The sequence below is a fragment of the Vombatus ursinus genome, unplaced genomic scaffold (genome assembly GCF_900497805.2).
Source record: "Vombatus ursinus unplaced genomic scaffold, bare-nosed wombat genome assembly UNPS02000749.1, whole genome shotgun sequence".
In the NCBI taxonomy this organism is placed as follows: domain Eukaryota; kingdom Metazoa; phylum Chordata; class Mammalia; order Diprotodontia; family Vombatidae; genus Vombatus; species Vombatus ursinus.
In genome coordinates, this window is record NW_020940527.1 from 11,772,298 (window position 1) to 11,792,149 (window position 19,852).

Sequence of the window (19,852 nt, forward strand, 5' to 3'; positions counted from 1 at the left end):
AGCTAGTAAGTATTTGAGGAAGAATTTGAACTCAGGTCTTCCTGACTCCAAGTTCTGTATTCTGTCCACTGTACCTGCCCTGATTATGTTACAGGCAGCATGGTGGAGTGGATAGGGAGCCATCCTTACAGCCAGGAAGATCTGGGTTCAGGTCGCCGCCTCCGAGTCATGCAATGTAGTCAGTCTCTGTAAGCTTGTCCGCAAACTGTAAAATGAGGATAGTAATACTTCCTGGGGTCTGTGGAAGGAAAGTGCTTGGTCAGCCCTTGAGCGCTATCAAAATGGGATGGATTTTTGGATAGTCTGGTGATGGATTGTAAAGGCAACCTATGCACCATTGGATTCCATTAATGAATGGAAAATTATTTGCTGATCCATAGCTACTGCATCTATTCCTTTCTCAATAAAACATGATCTTTATGTTTCCTAAAATAGAGTCATTAAGTTCTTTGAACTCTGTTCCCAGCTCAGTGAAAGGGGCAAAGTTTTATAACCACACCTCCCAGAGAAAATGGGGCTGAAAATGGACTCAGTCTTCTGGCTGTTTGCTGTTGTGGGTTGCACTTGGAGTGCTGGCGAAGGTGAGGAAGCAATCAAGGGTCTCTGATCTCTGGGGGTACCATCTAAATGTGGCCAGAGGAAAAACCTATGCTTCAGAAAATAGTGTCTTGATAGGATTGTTCCTGCTACTAATCTAAGTGACTTTGGCTCCTAATCAGTTACCAATTACTCAGCTCCTCACTTTGTACACAAAGTGAGGAGCTGAATAATTGGAGACACTTGTGGCTTTTCTCTTATGATTCTAGTGTTGTTTGTGCTTTTATGATTTGGAAATGATTTTTTTTAAAAACAGCATATAAAGACTACCCAGAGTAGGCACTAAGTAAATATTAAGCCACACAGCCAGCTAGTCATTCTCTCTTTGACTCCAGTCTCAAGAGTTGAGCTATTTCTTAGCCCTTTAAGCTTTCTGGGTGGGCCTGAGGATGAAGTCAGATAGTCAGAACCTGAAACTCCCAGCTGCAGATCAGTTTAGAAAGGATTACATCCTCAGTGGTCAAGCTTGGCCCCGAGAAGGATTGAGAAAGTGCACCTTTCTCCTTTCCATGCAGAGGGGTGTGTGTGTGTGTGTAAACTAACGGGTGTAGAATACTGCATATATTTCCACATAGGCTTGATGTCTTGGTATATTTTGAAGAACTGCTATTTTTCCCCTCTTTGTTGCAAGGGATGGTTTTCTAGGTAAGGAGATAAGGAAGAAATATATTCATAAATGAAGGTGCTATTAAAACAAAAGATATCAATAAGTTTAAAAAATTCTTTAATAAAATGAAAGCATTTTTTTCTCTTCACTGGATGAATATTGTTATTGGGGAAAGAATGGGGAAGTCATCACCTCAGTGTTAAATCCACATCCCTTGATCTTAGAAAGAGAACATGAGGTCTGAAGAAATTTGCTCATTGACTATCTAAATATTACTAGCTATAACAGTTTTTTTTTTGGCTAAACCTGTGATTTCATTGGTCAATTACAATAATCATATGAATATATAAGGTCAATAATGATATTTTCCAATTGTTTGCAGAGTGCTTTACAGATAAAAATGTACCATCATGTGTATTACCTCACTTGATCTTTGCAACAACCCTTCAAGGGAGGGAGAAGGTGGATATTATTCCCCTCATTTTATAGTGACAGAAACCAGGATCCAGAGGGTAGGATTCACTTGTCCAATGTCAAAAAGCTAGTCTGTGGCATAGCAAGGATTAGGACCTCAGTCCTAGCCCACTGCCCCATCTGTAGACCAGTCTGCCCTTAGTTTTGAACCGAGTAGATTAGCACTGTCTTTTCCAACTCTAAATCTCAGGGGAGGCAGTATGATCCAGGGGATTTGGATTCTTGGGTACAAATTCTGGTTTCTGTCACAGACAACCCACGTGACGTCAGGGAAGTTCCTTCTTTAACCTCTTTCCAGTCCCTTTTTCTCACCCATAAACAGAGATGGTCGGGGAGGGAGTTGTAGAATAGGAAATCTGTAGAGCTCCCTCTAGCTCTGACTTTCAGGGATTCCATAAGTGAGCAGTGACTTAGGGGAAATGCATAAAGAAGCAAATCTCTTGATAGAAGTAACCTCCCTGAGGACAGGGAATTTCTGTGTTATCTTTCTATCATCAGGGTCTAGCACAAGGTAGGTGCTGAATAGATACTTGTTGAATTGAATCACATTGCAGTGATCTGTGGAATTTGTCTCTATATCTTGACTGCATAATTACTCTGTACTTTCTGCACCCAAGATTTGAGGAATGATTCTTTTATTCTGGCATTATGATGTGGACACACCCCGCTAATGCCCAGTTTAATTTATGAACCTGGTGTTCACATGGAGGGAAGAGAGGGGGAGGAGAGTTCAGGAGTGCATTATGTTTATCTTGGGATAATGCAGTTTCATCTGCAATGTGCATGCAATTATAATGACTAGTATCTTTTATACACACATAATACACACATTTTATGCACATGATTTGATTGAAAAGACGGATGAACATTTCTGATTGACAGTAATGGTCTGCACTGGTGTACCCCACCCCTTCTAGATCTGTGCTTGTCTTTTAAATTTAAATGAAGTATAGCTTTTTAGTTAGTAATAGCCAACTATTAGCATTACCTAACACCCCCTCCCCCCCACGTGTGGGCTTGTAGACAGAGAGAGAGAGACAGAGGCAGAGAGAGACAGAGGCAGAGAGAGAGAGACAGGGGCAGAGAGAGACAGAGACAGAGGCAGAGAGAGACAGAAAGAGACAGAGGCAGGGAGAGACAGAGGCAGGGAGAGACAGAGGCAGGGAGAGACAGAGGCAGAGAGAGACAGGCAGGAAGAGACAGAGGCAGGGAGAGACAGAGGCAGGGAGAGACAGAGAGAAGCAGAGGCAGAGACAGAGACAGAGACAGGGAGAGACAGAGAGAGACAGAGGCAGGGAGAGACAGAGGCAGGGAGAGAAAGTCAGGAAGAGACAGAGGCAGGGAAAGACAGAGAGAGACAGAGGCAGGGAGAGACAGGCAGAGTGCCCCTGGGAGGGATCTGGCTTAACTTGGTTGGTTGCCGCTCTTCTGTGTTGTGTGTATGTGCTAGGTGTTGGACTCGCCCTGGACCAGGCCCTGCTCACCCTATACAATCACCTCCCTGAAGACGGGCAGCTGTTCTATGTCTCAGCATGTTGTTACAAGGTAGAAAATACCTAAGGGTTGCATCCTTTTTCTTTCCTGATCCAGGCTGGTCTAAGCTTCCATTCTGCGGTAGAAGTCGCACCCCTGTGCCCATCACCTTGCATTATGGGAAGGAAAAATACCAAGATGGCAACACCTCCCTTTTTGGCAGGGTTTCAAGGCTCCTTTGCCCTCCAATTTCTCTAATGCAATGATCTCGCCTCCTTCATCTCCAGGAGGTTTGGTGTCTGTCACCTGAGAGGTGAACCGTCCTTAGTGTGGATCAGTGTTCCTCGTCTCTGACTCCTTCCTTCTCTTGTTGCTGCTGGCGTCTGAGCTACTGCCCCTCTCCCTTTGTCTCTATTGCACTTCTCTTTCTAAAATACAGTCCCCTGACTGATCCTTTGTATTTATTTGTTACTTTTTTTTGCCAGTCTTGTGATTTTATTGCTACAGGAAACTCGCAGTTCCTCTTAGCCGATGCATATTGGCATCTGCTTTATAACTAGTAGTTGTAGAGATTTACTTAGGCCTCTGAGAAGCTAAATGACTTGTCCAGGGTCTGGTCCAGTTTGAGTAAAGAAAAGCATCATGGGACATAGGGCAATGTGGAACCTTGAATTGGGCCTTAATGGATGAGCAGGATTTGGATTGGAAGAGGGCATGAGAGATGGTAGAAGGAACAGAATTAACTGGGAATAAGATTGTGTGTTTGTGTTGATGTGTGTGTGTGTGTGTGTGTGTGAGAGAGAGAGAGACAGAGAGACAGAGACAGAGACAGAGAAAGTGAGAGTGAGTGAATGAGAGAAAGACAGACAGAGACACACAGAGACAGAGAAAGAGACAAAGTGAGAGTGAGAGAGACAGAGACAGAGAGAGATGGAGAGACAGAGAAAGATGGAGAAAGTGGGAGTGAGTGAAGGAAAGACAGAGAGACAGAGAGACAGAGACAGAGAAAGTGAGAGTGAGAGACAGAGACAGAGAGACAGAAAGACAGAGAAAATGAGAGTGAGTGAATGAGAGAGAGAAAGAGAGTAAGAGAGAGAAACAGAGAAAGAGACAGAGAGAAAGAGAGAGGGGGAGAGAGGAGACAGAGAGAATGAGGAGACTAGCTACAAGTCTGCTTCATCAGTGTGCTTTGTAAACAGTGCCCAGGGTGATGATGATTATGAACCTGATGCTTACATGGAGGAGGGGGTAGATTCGGGAGTGCATTATGTTTGTCTTCAGATAATGCAGTTTCATCTGTAATGTGCAGGCAATTATAATGACTGGTATCTTTTATACACTTTTATTGTCACTAGTCCTTATTGAACACTTATCAAAATCATCAGTTAATTTTGCTTTCTCATTCGTACTTGCCAAGTGTCATTGTTGGGCCATCCCAAAGACATGTACCCCTACTTTGTCTCCCTTTCCCTCCCTTCTTGTGAACCTTTGGGAAGCAACAAAGGAACCTTAGTTTGTATTTCCTGACTTTTCACCAATGTATAGGTAATGCTGGGCCCTCTTCCATCTTTCCTAAGATTGACTAAGAGCACTTCTCAACATCCCTTTGGCTTTTAGAATTGGCCAAACATCTGAAAAGTGCCCTTTATCCATCATTGCTTCTTCCTTCAAGTTAATAGGTCTGTGAATGGGCGCCACTTCTGTACCAAAACCCAGTCTCAGGTAAGACATCGGCTCTAGGACTTTTTTTTTTGACTGGATGGAGGAAGATACAGTCACAGAGGGTACAAGGTCTTGTTGGCATTCTTGTTGTTATTGTTTGTCCTGCATTCTTAAAGAGGAGCCCAGCCGCCCCCAGACAACATCTAGAGGGTCACAAGAGGATGACCCATAAGATTGTGCTTACGGATTCTGACTTCCTAATGTCTGGCTGGCACAGCGGTGGTGTCTCAGGAACAGACTGAGCACTCCAAAGAACTGATAGATAAAAACCGCCTTTGCCAAGAATGGCTCAGGAAGTACCCGAGATTGGATGAATTTTTAAGCAGTCGGTTTTAGAAATGGACGCTGGAAAGTAGCCAAGGCAGTATTATATGGATACTAATAAGAAAATGAAAAATTATGTTAGCTTTTCTGTCTAACAGGCTTTATAAGGAATTAGATGTATCCTATCCAAGGAGAAGAAATCCTTTATAAATCACCCAAATATAAAACCTTTAGCCCGGGGAACTAAGATGAGGGGTTCATTCCAGCAAGGGACCCCAGATCTTGGCTCACTCAGACCATTTTCATACCTTGGGGGAGTATGACCCCTAAAGAGAAGGGGTCATTCTCTTCTTCTGCTCTCTGGCTCATTGAATCAACGATACCCTAGAGCAAGGGTGGGGAACCTGCAACCTCAAGGCCACAGGTGGCCTTCAAGGTCTTCAAGTGTGGTTGTTTGGATTCAGTTAAAAGGTCACACTTGAGGACCTAGAGGACCACATTTGAGGACCTAGAGGCTGCAGGTCCCCCACCCCCACCCCAGAGGCTTGGAGGAAAGTCTTTTAAAGCTTAAAAACCACAAAAGAAATCACCCATTAACAAATACTTAAAACCTGATATAATACTCCTCTTATGCTCCTGAGAGGCTGGTATCCTCAAAGTCCATACCTTTTGCCAGGTTAGAATTTAGCTTGTGCTCATTCTCTGGTGGTGGTCATCTTTTCCTTCAAGAAGTTGTTCCAGAGGGCACCTCCTACAGAACAGTTAGCATTGAGACCCAGAAACATCTGACCTCTCGAACTTGGAGGTTCCCTCCAAGACTATATTATATTTATCTCAGGAATGCTGTTACTTAAGGAAAACGCCAATCTTAGTTTCCATATATAAGGCAGAGCTGCCCTCAATATTATTTAAGGAAGCATTTCTGGGGGAAATGTTTTATTGATGAGCCTTTTGGGTATTGATATTATTTTTATTTTTTTATTTTATTTTATTTTTTTCGTGAGGCAGTTGGGGTTAAGTGACTTACCCAGAGTCACACAGCAAGTTGTGTTATGTGCCTGAGGTCAAATTTGAACTCAGGTCCTCCTGACTCCAAGATCAGTGCTCTATCCCCTGCACCACCTAGCTGCCCCTTGATGTTATTTCTTGATGAATCTCTGTGTTTCTGTGTCTCTTTCTGCCTCTGCCTCCATCTCTGTCTCTCTTCTCTCTTTGTCTCTCTCCCCTCACGTATCTGACGCCCCTCAGCAGCATCACAGGGCCATCTTTTGTAGGACCTATCAGCCCATTTAGCTCTATCCAAAAGTATAATGGGAGATAGTGGGATGTCCCCAATTGGAGGTCTGTAAGCAAAGCAGGAGAATCACTCATCAACACCTGTGCCAGGTGTGTGGTAGTGGGAGATTGCTTATTTTTCTGATGTGGGTGGGATTAGATGGCTATTGAGATGTCCCTTCCAGCTCTGAAATTCTGTGATTCTTTTAGGAGAGAAGAAGAAAGATTCAGAAAAGGTATGAACACATGGGCACTGAATTTCCTTAAAACAACCCCGGTCATAGAATTTTTGGTTTCATAAAGACTCCCTATGTTTCAAATAGCTACCTTTACACTTGGAAATTAGAAAGAAAAAAAAAATCTGTCTTCTTTGCCAAGAAACACTTAAAAGAACTAATTCTCTGTTCTTTGCCCTTGCTATTGACCTCATTCAGGGAGATGAAAGGAGAGAAAACAATTAGTTTCCCAAGAAATTCTATTATGTGGGAGGGATGTGGACACTTGATCAATATTCTAGGGTTACAGGCCCAGCTGGCAGAGGGAGATCTGTCTTTCAGATTGACTGATGTCCATTAGTCCCAACAGTCTTTGCAAAGGAAGTGTAGGGGATGGTACTTTTTCTTTTCTCCCTTTTAATATAAGTTAGTGTTCCAACCTTTTGCTGTATAAAACCATAAATAAAACATTTCATCTGAGAGAGGCTTGAGGGAGGCAATTTAAAAATGATTCAAGGAGATTTTAAAAGATGAAATCTGTCCAGATGTCCATTTGCTTTTCTGGGCTAGCAACAGTAACCTGGCACCTTCCATCCTTGAAGGTTAAAGCCTCTCTGGACATTATTTATTCCAATTCATTCATGCTCTAGGTATCTCTCAGAAGATAAGTGGGGGTAAGGGTTGGGGGGGAAGTGGATCAATTCATTTTTCTCCCTCTTTTCCTGGAAGTGAAAAAGGCTCAGAGGAGCCCAGACAGACTCAGAAAGAGAAGTTTGGGCCCCCATTCCTTGATAACCCTGATACCTACAGCTCCTAACACTGAGGCAGATGGGGGCCAAGTCCTAAGATAAAGTTTCTTTTTTCCATAGTGCCAATCCCAATTGCTGCTCACTGTAGGCCCTGGTTCTTCTGACTCACCCTCCAATGCCAGCATTTGTCTTAGCACCTGCTGTATCCTCAACTTGGAACTCTTTGTGGCAGGAGGAAACAGCTGCAGGTAAGATGACGGGGGAGTGAATGGGAAAAAAACCAAAACCAAACCAAACCAAACGATTTATTAAGTGCTTACTAAATGCTAAATACAATGCTAAGCTCTGGGGATTGTAGTTTGCATTCTCGAGGGACACTTTAGTCTCTCTATAATGTTACTGGGATGGGGAGTGGGCCTTTGGGAGTAGATTAATGTACCTAATCCAGGAACAATGGCAGATTTGATTTGATCTCTATGGCTGGGGTGTTGAGTGGGGCAAGAAGGGGAGCATCCAGGTTTTGGTGAAATTGTCAAGATAGTAGAGGGAATAGGGAGTAAAGTGAAGCATGACTGGCATCTGCCTGAAATAGTAGGCCAGTTGAAGTAGTCATCAAATAGGACAGGAAATAAGTAGCCAAAACATAATTTCACCTTCTTGGGTAGGGTGGTAGTTGGAAAGAAAGAGTCTAATGTACTCATATAATAGGGCCAGGAAATCCTGTTTCAAATCTAAACTTCTGCTTGGCTTACATGTTTAAAAATTAATGTATTTTATTTTAGTATTGTCTTTATTTTTGAATATATATATATATATATATATATATACATATAATATAACCTTCTTTTGTAACAAAACATATAACAAGAAAGAAAAAAATATCATTGGTTTTCAAGACCTCCCAAAATTTGGCCTTGCCATACCCATGCCCATTCAGTAATCTAAAAACTCAATCTGCTCTTGACAAGATACCATGGTTTTTTTTTGTTTGTTTGTTTTGTTTTGTTTTGGGGAGAACTGATTTCATTGTCTTCTCCTTTCCCCCTTCTCAAACAATTACACTGATTTTTAACTCTTTTTCTTTAAGATACATCATTCTTCCTAATCTGGAATGATTCTTCTGATGCAGTTTTGGGAGGTTCAGGGACCCTACAAGGATCAAAATACATGACAGGGTCATCTGGAATGAATTCATGGACTCAAGCCCTAGACTTTCCCACATGGCCAAATCTCTGGCTTGAGGCTATAATCCTGTCAAGTTGGCAAAGGTTTATTAAAATGCTAATATGTCGGGCAGAGCCCCTTAAGGTATTCTGCTATGATAGGCAGAGCTCCTTAGGGAACTTGCAATGTGGGCAGAGCTTCCTAGGGAATTCTGCCACCTAACAGGAATGATGCTAAAGCTTATATAGGAAAAGTAGTGGATTATGTAGCAAGTATGCCAATTAGGTGATAATATACAACCTTAGTCCCAGGTGTCATTTACTACTGAAAACTGGGGGTGGGGTTTCTAAGGGGTACAAGGATATATTTTTGGTCTGTTATGTCTGTATCAACTTTGGGAGTTGATGTCTATAACTTGACCTCGGATCATATATGATAACTGTGGGAATCAGTATGTGATAGTTTTATTGATACAAGAGAGTACAATGGAAATTCTATAGAGGTTAGCTTGTTCTTGTAACAGGGAGAGATAGTGAGATAGTTGACCACACTGGGCCCACTCCTGAGTCATTGCCAGAGATAGGGTCTTTGGGCTGGGGAGAAAACTGTCAGAGATAGTGTTTTGAGGCTAGGGAGAAATATGGTCTTGGAATTGGGGTCTGAGCACAGGCACCCAAGCACCCCATCAGTATCATCTTGACTCCTCACTCTCTCACTCCCTTCCCCCATATCCATTTTGCTCCTAACCCTCATCCTAACATCTCTTTTCTCTGACATTATCACCACTCTGATGCAAGCCCTCATCACCTCATACCTAGACTACTGTAATAGCCTTCTGGTTGTCTCCTTGCCTCAAGTCTGTCCCACACCAACCTCCATTTAGCTATCAAACTGATTTTTCTTAAGTATGGGCCTGACCATATCACTATCCTATCACTATTAATCATATCATATCACATGACCATATCACTATTAATAAATTAATAAATTTATTATCAATAAATTAATAAATTCCCTATCATCTTTGGAATCAAATAAAATCCTCTTTCACTTTATAGACCTTCATAACCCGTCATTTCCTACGTTTCCAGTCTTCTCATGCTTTCCTCTACATATGCTATGATCCGGCAAAACTGGCCTCCTTGCTAGTCCTTGAACAAGATGCTGTATTTTCTTTTCTTTCTCTCTCTCTTTTTTGGTGAGGCAATAGGGGTTAAGTGACTTGCCACACAGCTAGTAAGTTTCAAGTGTCTGAGGCCGGATTTGAACTCAGGTCCTCCTGACTCCAAGGCCGGAGCTCTATCTACTGTGCCACCTAGCTGCTCCTAGAGCATATATTTTCACTGGCAGCCCCCGATTCTCTCTTTCCTCATTTCTTTACTTTTCAGCTAAAGTCTCACCTTCCACAAGAAGCCTTTTCCAGGCTTCCTTAATCTTAGTGCTTTTCCCTGTGTTGATTATCTCTAATTTGTTTCGTCTATATCTTGTTTGTGCATAATTGTCCGTGTGTTGTCTCCCCTGTTAGGTTGTGGACTCTTTTAGGTTAGGGACTGCTCTTGCCTTTCTTTGTAGCCGACGTGCATAGCACAGTGCCTGGAACGCACTAGGCACTTTATAAATATGTTTTGACTCGACCCTATGCAGACACTTCCCAGATCTGTACATCCAGCCCTAATCTTTCAGCTCAGCTGCAGGCAGATCTCTAAACCGCTCCTGGATGTCTTGAGCCAGATGTCCCATCAGCATCTCAATAAAACTCTTCTCTCATCCAAACTTCCTTCCCAGTCACCCAAACTCACAACTGCAGTGTCGTCCCTCACTCTTCATTCTCACGCACCCCACATATCTAATCTGTTGCCAAAATTTGTCATTTCTACCTGAAAAACATGTTGAGTATACATCTCTTCTTTCCTGTTACAAAGTCCCCCCCTAGTTCAGATGCTCATTACCTCTCAACTGGACTACTGCAATAGTCTTCCTGGTTCTCTACTGGTTTGCCTGCCTCTGATCTCTCCCTATTCCAATCCATCCTCCATTTAGTGACCAAGGTGATTTTTCTGAAGTGTAGTTCTGACCGTGTCACTCCCTAGCTCGATAAGCTCCAATGACTCCTTAATATAGCCAGCATCAAATGCAAATGTGTCTGTTATTTAAAAGTCTTTGTACCTGGGTTCCTTCCCACTTTTTTTTTTTTTACTCTCCTCCATTGGGTTTTAGCTCTGATGGGGATGGGATCTGAACCCCAAAAAGGAAAAGACCATGTCTTTGGGATCTGGACCCCAAAAAAGAAAAGCCTTGGACTTTCCCTCATTGCCAAATCTCTGGCATTTGCCTGAGGCTATAATCCTATCAACTGGCCTTTCATTATTGCCTATGCCCAGTCTACCAAATCTGGGTTACCCTTAACCTAGCCTAGCCCTCCATTGTCTTACCTCCCTATGGCCCCTGGCCACTTCCCACCCTTAATCCTATCTAGGCTCCATTCTCCCTTGGTCATATGGTCTAGGTCCCTGGAGTTCTGTTCACCCCAGTTTACTGACCACTCACATCCAGATCCTCCTTAGACCCCTACTCCAGTCACCCCAGACTACTTGGCCACTCCTAGATCCTTCCCACAGTCTTTCTGTATATAAGGTCCATCTGGCCTCCGTTAAGATGCTCTGATTCTTAAAATTTGGCCTGCGTTAGCAATACAAGTGCTCTGATTCCTTAAGAATCTGGCCAATATGGTGGATCTTTAATAAACCTTGCCTTTGGCTGAAAGAAGGCTTGGGTCAAATTCATTTGGGCAGAACCTGCATCTCTTGCTCTCGATATTTCGGGGTCCCAGCACCCCTGAGCCTTAACAGCTCCACTGGCCTACTTGTGGTCCCTTGAACATCACACTTCATCCTTCATCAGTGTCTTTACCTGGAATTCTCTGCTCTCTCAATTGCCTTCCTTATCAGCTGGAGCTAAGGCAAAGAGGTGGGAATGAGCAAGATGTTCATGGGGGTGAGGAGAGGGACAAACAGGCAGAAGAGATGATTGCCCTGTCTAGAGCAAAGGGGCTAGTGTTGGAAAGGAGTGGGAAATAAAGTTGGATGCATAGCGTAGGCTAGGCTAGGCTTGATCAGGGAGAAAGAAGTTGAAGGATAAGCTGGGGTGTTTAGGGATGGTTCCAGTCACAAATATAGTTATTGCTAGATCATTGGCTACTTGAGAGTGGAGACTGTCTTATCTATCTTCATATCTTTCCATAGCCTGTAGGAAAGGGAATAAGCATTGATATAGCACCTACTGCATGCTAGGCACTGAGCTAAGCACTTCACAAATATTATCTCGTTTGATTCCCATAACAACCCTATGAGAAAGGTGCTGTTATCATCCCCATTTTGCAGCTGAGGAAACTGAAGCAAACAGAGGTTAAATGACTTGCCCAGGGTCACACAGTTAGTAAGTGTCTGAGGCCATAGCTGAGCTTGTCTTCCTGACTCTTGGTCCAGTGAGCTATGCACTATGGTGCCACCTAGCTGCCTGATGTAACACAATCCCTTGAACACAGGAGGTGCTCATCAAACCTTTATTAAATTGAATTCAATCAAAAGGTCTTTAAAGCCGGGAGTGACCTCTCTGGAGTTATTCCTTAGGCATCTTTCCTTATCTGGCAGAGGCTCAAAGACTGGATTGGAAAGGGGAAAGGCAGTAAGTAATGACAATGGAACTGAACATTGAGCAAGGCAAAGTGAATTTGACCCAGGAATCTAACTGGGTTTAAAGTATTTTTGTTAAGTGAAAAGAAGAATGGGCCAGAAAAGCCAAACCAAACCAAGAAAACTTGAATCCATGGGTATAGGGCTTCCTAAAACCGACCCAGGCAGCGATCCACCTCTCTTCCCCTACGCTTCACAGCCTGTGTTTTATACATGGAAATCAGAAAAAAATGCTTTTCTATCCTTAGGAGAGGCAGCGCTAGAAACCAAGGAACATTTAAGAGAACTAATTCTCTTCACTGGGATTAGTTAGGAGACCACTGCAGTAACCCAGGCTTGAGAGGAGTGGGCAGAAGCAGTGAAAGTATAAACCTCATTCCCACATGAATCAGTTTGAACAAGGGCTCCCCCTCCAGCATGCACCTCCCAGAAAGAACCATAGGGAAAGCGGCCGTGCCTATGCCAGGCTCTTAGTCTTAAGTCCTCAAGCTGAACTAAGCATGGGGCATGGAGAAAGGCCCTGTCCGTTTGGCATAGTCCCACACTGCAGTCCTGGGCAGAAGCCAAGGTCTAGAAACTTGGAGTTTAAATCCTGAGTCTAATGGCTCGAGTGGGAGGGGGAGCTGAATGAAGGGACAGCTCTCAGGGCAGGATAGATTCTGGGAAACCACCAAGGAGCCTTTCACTGAATACCAATTCTCTCCAAAGCTGATAGAAAATGAGAAGCTTTGGTAACAAGGACAGAGTTACGGTTATGGGTCCTGGTCTGTGCCCAGACCCTGTTGGGATTTGGCTTACTATCTTGTGAGATTCCTGTGCCACAGGAAATGGATTAGGTACCCAGTCTGGTGGAATGGGATGGATTTGGAATCAGAGGGTCTGGATTCAAATTCTGACTCTAATACTAACTAAGTGTGTGACTGCTGGTAAATCACTTGATCTCTCTAGGTTTTTATTTCCTCGTCTGTTAAAAGGTTGGATTGGAAACCTCTAGTGTCTCTTTGAACTCTAGATCTTACAAGCAGAAGAGTGGAATGTGCACTGGACTTGGAAACCAGAAGACCAGAATTTGAATACTGCTTCTTATTAGCTATGCAACCCTGGGCAATTCACAATCCTCAATTTCTTCGTCTATAAAATGGGGGTGATAGTACCACCTACTTCACCGAGCTGTTGCAGGGCTCAAATGAGACGTGTAATGTAAATCAAGTCAACAAGTATTTGTAAGTGTTTGTTGTTTTTGTAAGTGTTTGTTGTTTGTTTTAAGTGTTTACTGTTTGAGCACTGTGCTAAGTGCCAAGAATCCAAATACAAGCAAAAAAGAAACAAGATAATCCCTGCCCTCAAGGAGCTTACTTTTGATTGGGGGAAGACAGCACTTAAAAGGAAGCTGAAAAGGAGGAGAGTGGGGTAAGGAGGAGGGACTCACCTACCCAGGGATTTGGAGAACGGTAGACGAAGAAGTTTAGAGTCAGGAGCAGAGCCTTTAGAGAAATGAAGTGAACACAACAGGATTGGTCGTTTTACTTAAAACGGAGGTTGTGGGAAGTACTGATCCATCAAAGGAAGGGGCTGTGGGGGGCAGCGTGATTTCCAGGGTGAGAAGGCTGCTGGGAAATAGTGGAGAAGGAAAGTCCAAAGTCCAGAGAGGACTAAACCTTAAAGTGCTTATATGTGTTAACTGTTATTATTATTACTATAATAATGGACATGTATATGATAATTTAAAATTTGCCAAAAGCTTTACCTTGATCTCATTTGAGCCTCTGTGAGGTACTGTCCCCATTTTGTAGGTGAAGAAACAGGCTCCTAGAAGTTACACGATTTGTCCATGGTCATATGGGTGGAATTTGAACCCTGATTTTCTGAACTTTAACATTCTATCCACTCCTCCACACTGCCTCTGAAAGGAATGATCTCTAAGCACATTCAAAGCACACCTACCACCAAGTGAAGAAGCAGAGCTCTGTGTTGAAGGAGATAGAGCACTACACCTAGAATCAAGAAAACTTCAGTTCAAATCCAGCTTCATATACTAATTAGCTGTGTGACCCTGGGCAAGTCACTTAACCTCATTTTACTCCATCGATTAAATGAGGATAATAATAGCACTTACCTCCCAGGGTTGTGAGGATCAAATAAGGTCTTAGTAAAGTGCTTTGTAAACCTTAACCCATGATATAAATACTAGGCATTATTATTATTAATCTGGAGTCAGAAGACCTGGTTCTAGTTTTCTCTTTAAATTAACTTCTTCTTCTTATAGTCTGTGTGATCCTGGGTGAATATTTATCATTGCAATTCTCTGGATCTTGGGTGATGAGACTGCAAAAATGGGAAAATAATCCCTACTCTTCTCTAAATGATAGGATGGTTATAAGGATAAAATGAGATTAATGAAAGAATAGTAACACCTCTGTCTTATATTTATTATATAGCTCTTTCCAGCAGTGAGAGTACTGTCATGTTTCATCTCTCTTGATACACCTAACACACCCTTGGGGTAGGCAGGAGATGTCTTATAGCTATCATTTTATGGGGAGTAAGCTGGCTTATTTGATTTGGCCAAGGTTGCAGAGCTAGTAAGTGGTGGAAGGATGACTAGAACCCAGGTCTATTTACTCCTGGTCCAGGACTCTGCCACATGGGAGGGATTGTTGGTGCTAGCAAGGGTCTGTTTTATCTTCTTCAAATCTGCCCCATCATTGCCTGAGGCTGGCTTAATCACAAATCTTTGAAAGGGCAAGCTCATCTCTGTCTTTGCTAATCTTCACATTCCTTAACACAGAGTAGGCCTTAGTGGAGACAGAAGGGGAGATCCTAGTGTGCACTGACAAAAGCATCCTCAATCTGCCTGAACTGAGCCCCTATCTTTGCCATTGGGATCTGTGGTCAGGGTGTGTGCCCTCGGGGAGCTTACAAGCACTGACCAGCAGGTGGCAGCACAGAACTGACTAATAGGGAGAATGGTTGCGCGCCTGTATTCTGCTAAACCAAGTGATTATTTTCTGCTAGGAGTTTATGCCTTTTTGGTAGCATTATTGTCCAGCAGGATCTAGATCTACTCATAACCTGACCTTATTTTAGTAGCTTTTATGGCTTTCGAAACTGGCAGAGGGCTGTTACCAACTTTTATCCCTTCTCATAGGTGTGACCAGGCACATCTTAATGTCTTATTTTGGGGTGGGGAAAGTTTTTAAAGTAAAATTTCATTGTTAATTTAAAAATTGGAGGTTGGTTCATTACTGATGTCTTTGGTTTGCTTGATGAGTAAAAGCAATTCCCTTTATGATTGAGTATTCAATAAATGTCTTTAAAAAAAAATCCCTGAGTATAAACTTGAATCAAATGACCTATAGATGCCTATTTTCATTTCCTGGCTAGTTCTTTCAGTTGTCCTTAATATACAGGATCATAGACAAAGAGCTGGAAGGGACCATTTTTTTGTTCAGTCATTTCAGTCACATCTGACTCTTGGTGACCCCATTTGGGATTTTCTTGGCAAAGATACTGGAGTAGTTTGCCATTTCTTTCTCCAGATCATTTTATAGATGAGGAAACTGAGGCAAAAAGAGACATCTGAACTAGAGGTTGTCTAAGGTCCCTTTCTCAGCAGCTAAATGGCACAGTGGATAGAGTGCTGGGCTTGGAGTCAGGAAAACTCATCTCCCTGAGTTCAAATCTGGCCTCAGACACTTGCTAGCTATGTAATCCTGGGCGAGTCAAATCACTTAACCTGGATTGTTTTTCCTCATCTGTAAAATGAGCTGGAGAAGAAAGTGGCAAACCACTCCAGTATCTTTGCCAAGAAAACTCCAAATGGGGTCACCAAGAGTCAGACTACTGAAAAATGACTGAAAAACAACAATACCGTGGTACGGGTATTGACTTCTAAACTGCGTCTCCTCTCATGAAAGAAGTAGGACGCCTGGTGGAGGGCTGGTTCCTATAGTCCTATGAAGGACCATACATTCACAACTACACCTGTTCATACTTTTATGCAATCTTCAGTTATGTGTGGATGTTCACATTTAGATATACCCATATTGAGGATGTGTGGGTGTTCACTCTTGCATTCAGAGTTGTGCTTTAACATGCACATATTCACACACACACACACACACACACACAATTTTTTCAATGCTGACCCTGAACAACCTTTGTCTTCGTGACTTCACATAGCTTAAGCTTAAGCCTTAGATCTCTAGGCTTCCTCCCTGAATGCTCGGTTTGGCTACGCTTTGCCGTGCAAGGCAATACTGGAGGCAGTCCTTGGTCCACACATTCATTTAAGACAGAAGGGACCTTTGGTTAGAAGAAAAGGATTTGTCTTTGAAAATGAGAGCAGGTGGTGGTAGAGGCCTGGAACCTGTCACTGGGGTCATTACCAGAGATAGAGTTCAATGACCCTATTGTGTTCTCTTAGGTCAAAGGTTAGCTTGCTGCCTGTGGACAGTAAGCATTAGGACCCTTGCCAGCTGCATCTGCCCAAATGAAAAGACTATCCTGACAGGGTCATCCCTGGGGCTCTTCAGGGCTACTTGTCTTCAAGAAACCAGAAGAGACTGCATTCTGGAATGGGGAGAAGGATCATTGAATTATAGATTTAGAATTGGGAGGGACTTTATAGATCATCAAGTCCAACCCCTTGATTTTACCGATGAGGAAACTGAGGCAAGCAGAGGTTAAGTGACTTGCCCAGGTTCACACAGCTAGTGAGTGTCTAAGGCAGGATCTGAGTCCAATTCTTCCTGACTCCAAGTCCAACACTATTGACTATACCATGCTGGCTTTCCCAGAAGACATTATAATTTGTCTTAAAAATACTTTGCTACTTACTTAAAAATACTTTGCTACTTACATGAATTGGTGGTTTCACTGGTATAGTATTCTAACCACTGGTATTGACCAACATCTATCTGTGTATTTTGATCTATATATTTTCTCTCCTAGTCTTTCCATAAATCTTCCACAGAAGATCCTAGAGGCCTTTCTCTGATTCTTTTAATGCCTTGAGGTTGTCAGGCTATGTCTAATTTTCACTCTACAATCAGCCTATCTTTTTCTGTCATATATCTACTGTGGAAATCAATTTGGTAATATGTTGTAGACTACTTCTTTCCATTGCCCTTTGGAGTCACTATGAGGTCTTCGTGTTCCAGGAGTCACAGTCATATAGCATCATTGGTAGACTATAGGCATACTTCATTTTACCATGTTTTGCTTTATTGTGACTTTCAGAGATTGTTTTTTATTTCTGTTTTTTTTGTTTTGTTTTTGTTTTTGTTTTTTTTTACAAATTGAAGGTTTGTGGCAACCCTGCATCGAGCAAGTCTATCTGCTCCATTTTTTTTTTCCAATAGTATACGCTCACTTTGTGTCTCTGTGTCACTTTTTGGTAATTCTCACAATATTTTAAACTTTTTCATTATTATTATATCTGTTATGGTAATCTGTGATCAGCAATTTTTGATGTTACTATTGTAATTATTTTGGGGCACCATGAACTGTGCCCACATAAGATGGTGAACTTAATGAATGTTGTGTGTATTTTGACTGCTCCACCTACTGGCTATCCCCATCTTTTTCCCCCTCCTTGGGCCTCCCTATTTGCTGAGACACAACAATATTGAAATTAGGCCAATTAGTAACCCTACAATGGCGTCTAAGTGTTTAAGTGAAAGGAAGAGTCATTGGATGTAGCAAGCTTCATTGTTGTCTTATTTTAAGAAATTGCTGCAGCCACCCCAGCCTTCAGCAACCCTCACCCTGGTCAGCAGCCAATAACATTGAAGTAAGACCCTCCACCAGTAAAAAGATTATTGTGACTTGCTAAAGACTTAAAGGATTGTCAGCAATTTTTAGCAATAAAATATTTTTAATTAAGGTGCGTCCATTTTTAAAGCATAATACTATTGGACACTTAATAGACTATAGTATAGCATAAACATAACTTTTATATACACTGGGAAACCAAAAAATTCATATGATTCATTTGCTTTATTTTGGTGGAAAAGTAGGCATCTATGTCAGTAGTTGATATTCTCTTGGTTGTCTTCTCTCTCTCTCTCTCTCTCTCTCTCTCTCTCTCTCTCTCAAGTAAATAAAGCCTGAAAAATTTTCTATGCTTTTGGTATCTTCTCTTTCTTCCTTTAGATTTTTTGTAAGTTGATCCATCCTTGCCCTCATAATTTTGTCAATACATTATAAATTAGCTCAACAGGCTCATCACTATGTATTTTCATCTACTTTGCTTTTCCAAATGGTAATTAGACCATTCTCTTTCACATTGCTATGGATTTCACTGAAGAGGTTCTTCAGTGTTTTGTTCCTATTCTGTCATTTGTGAATAAGAGCTCATGGAGAACCTCTCCATTGTTAGGTGATCCTTTGGTTTAGATTCCATGCAAGATGTTGGCACTGATCTTAGAGGATATCTCATGACTCAAGAAAGACCTCTGTTATATGTTATTTAATAATATCTAGCCTCTGATTTTTATTTCCCTTTTCCCCTTTGTGTGTGTGTGTGTGTGTGTGTGTGTGTGTGTGTGTGTCTATTCTTGCCTGACCCCTTATTCTAGCTACTGGTGCATCTGGAAACCTCTACTATATGAGATAATGTACTCATTGTCTCAAGTCCCTCCTTAGTTCCAAGAATTTCTTGGTGGGAAGGGTTTGCCTTATGCCCGCTTAGCTTCGTCAGCCTTGGACTATTTGCTTAGAAGTGGCATTGACCAAGTTGATCTTTTTATTTGATTGTTGGCCACTGGATATGGAACTCATCCATAAGACAAAGGGATTGGCCTAGCTGGCCCCCATGGTTCCTTCCATCTCCAGCTCTGTGACGCCAAGATCCTTTGTGAACTAACACACTTACCGATGGCTCAGCACAAGACCAAGTGGGACTTTGGGGACAGAATGTGAACAGCATGTTGTCTCTCTGCCCTGGCCTGTAGATTTGAACTCTTAACTGTTGACGTAATTATCTTCATTTTTATTTCTGTTCATCAGAAATAGTGATCTTTCAGCATGCAGTGTGTGTGTGTGTGTGCGTGTGTATAGGTAAGGCTAGATTTTTAGACCTATGATTTCATTGGTATACGGAGCTCCCAGATCCAGATGAAGAACCTCTCTCTACTAATGTAGATTGCCACCTTCCATACATCTGAAAGTTTTCAAGAGTTGCCTAGGGAACTGAGAGGTTAAGTGACTTATGTAGTCAGTTACTCAACAAGCATATTCCTAGAACACCGACCCTGGAGTCAGGAGGACCTGAGTTCAAATATGGCCTCAGACACATAACGCTCACTAGCTGTGTGACTCTGGGCAAGTCACTTAACCCCAATTGCCTCACTAAAAAAAACCAAAAAAACAAAAAAACAAGCATTATCTATGTGCCAGGCACATAGATTATAAAAAAAAGCAAAAAACACAGTTCCAGCCTTCAAAGAGGCCACTTTCTAATGGAGGAGACAAAGATGAAAATTACTATGAACATACAATATATATGTAGGTATATATATTGTATGTTGTATAGTAAATATATAGTAAAATATATAGTAATATATGTGTGGATAGATAGATAGATAGATAGATAGATAGATAGATAGATAGATAGAT

At 42.1% G+C, this 19,852-nt stretch overlaps 1 protein-coding gene across 1 annotated transcript in view; it reads left to right on the top strand.

Moving 5' to 3' along the window:
* The first annotated feature begins 511 nt into the window (after positions 1 to 511).
* The window catches only part of LOC114042653 (heparan-alpha-glucosaminide N-acetyltransferase-like), a 354,161-nt gene continuing 334,820 nt past the window's right edge, over positions 512 to 19,852 (top strand). Inside the window, exons 1-3 of the mRNA XM_027861344.1 lie at positions 512 to 581; positions 3,129 to 3,223; positions 7,497 to 7,624. Of these exons, the coding sequence (XP_027717145.1) occupies positions 512 to 581; positions 3,129 to 3,223; positions 7,497 to 7,624 (293 nt within the window). The remainder of the gene's footprint in view (positions 582 to 3,128; positions 3,224 to 7,496; positions 7,625 to 19,852) is intronic.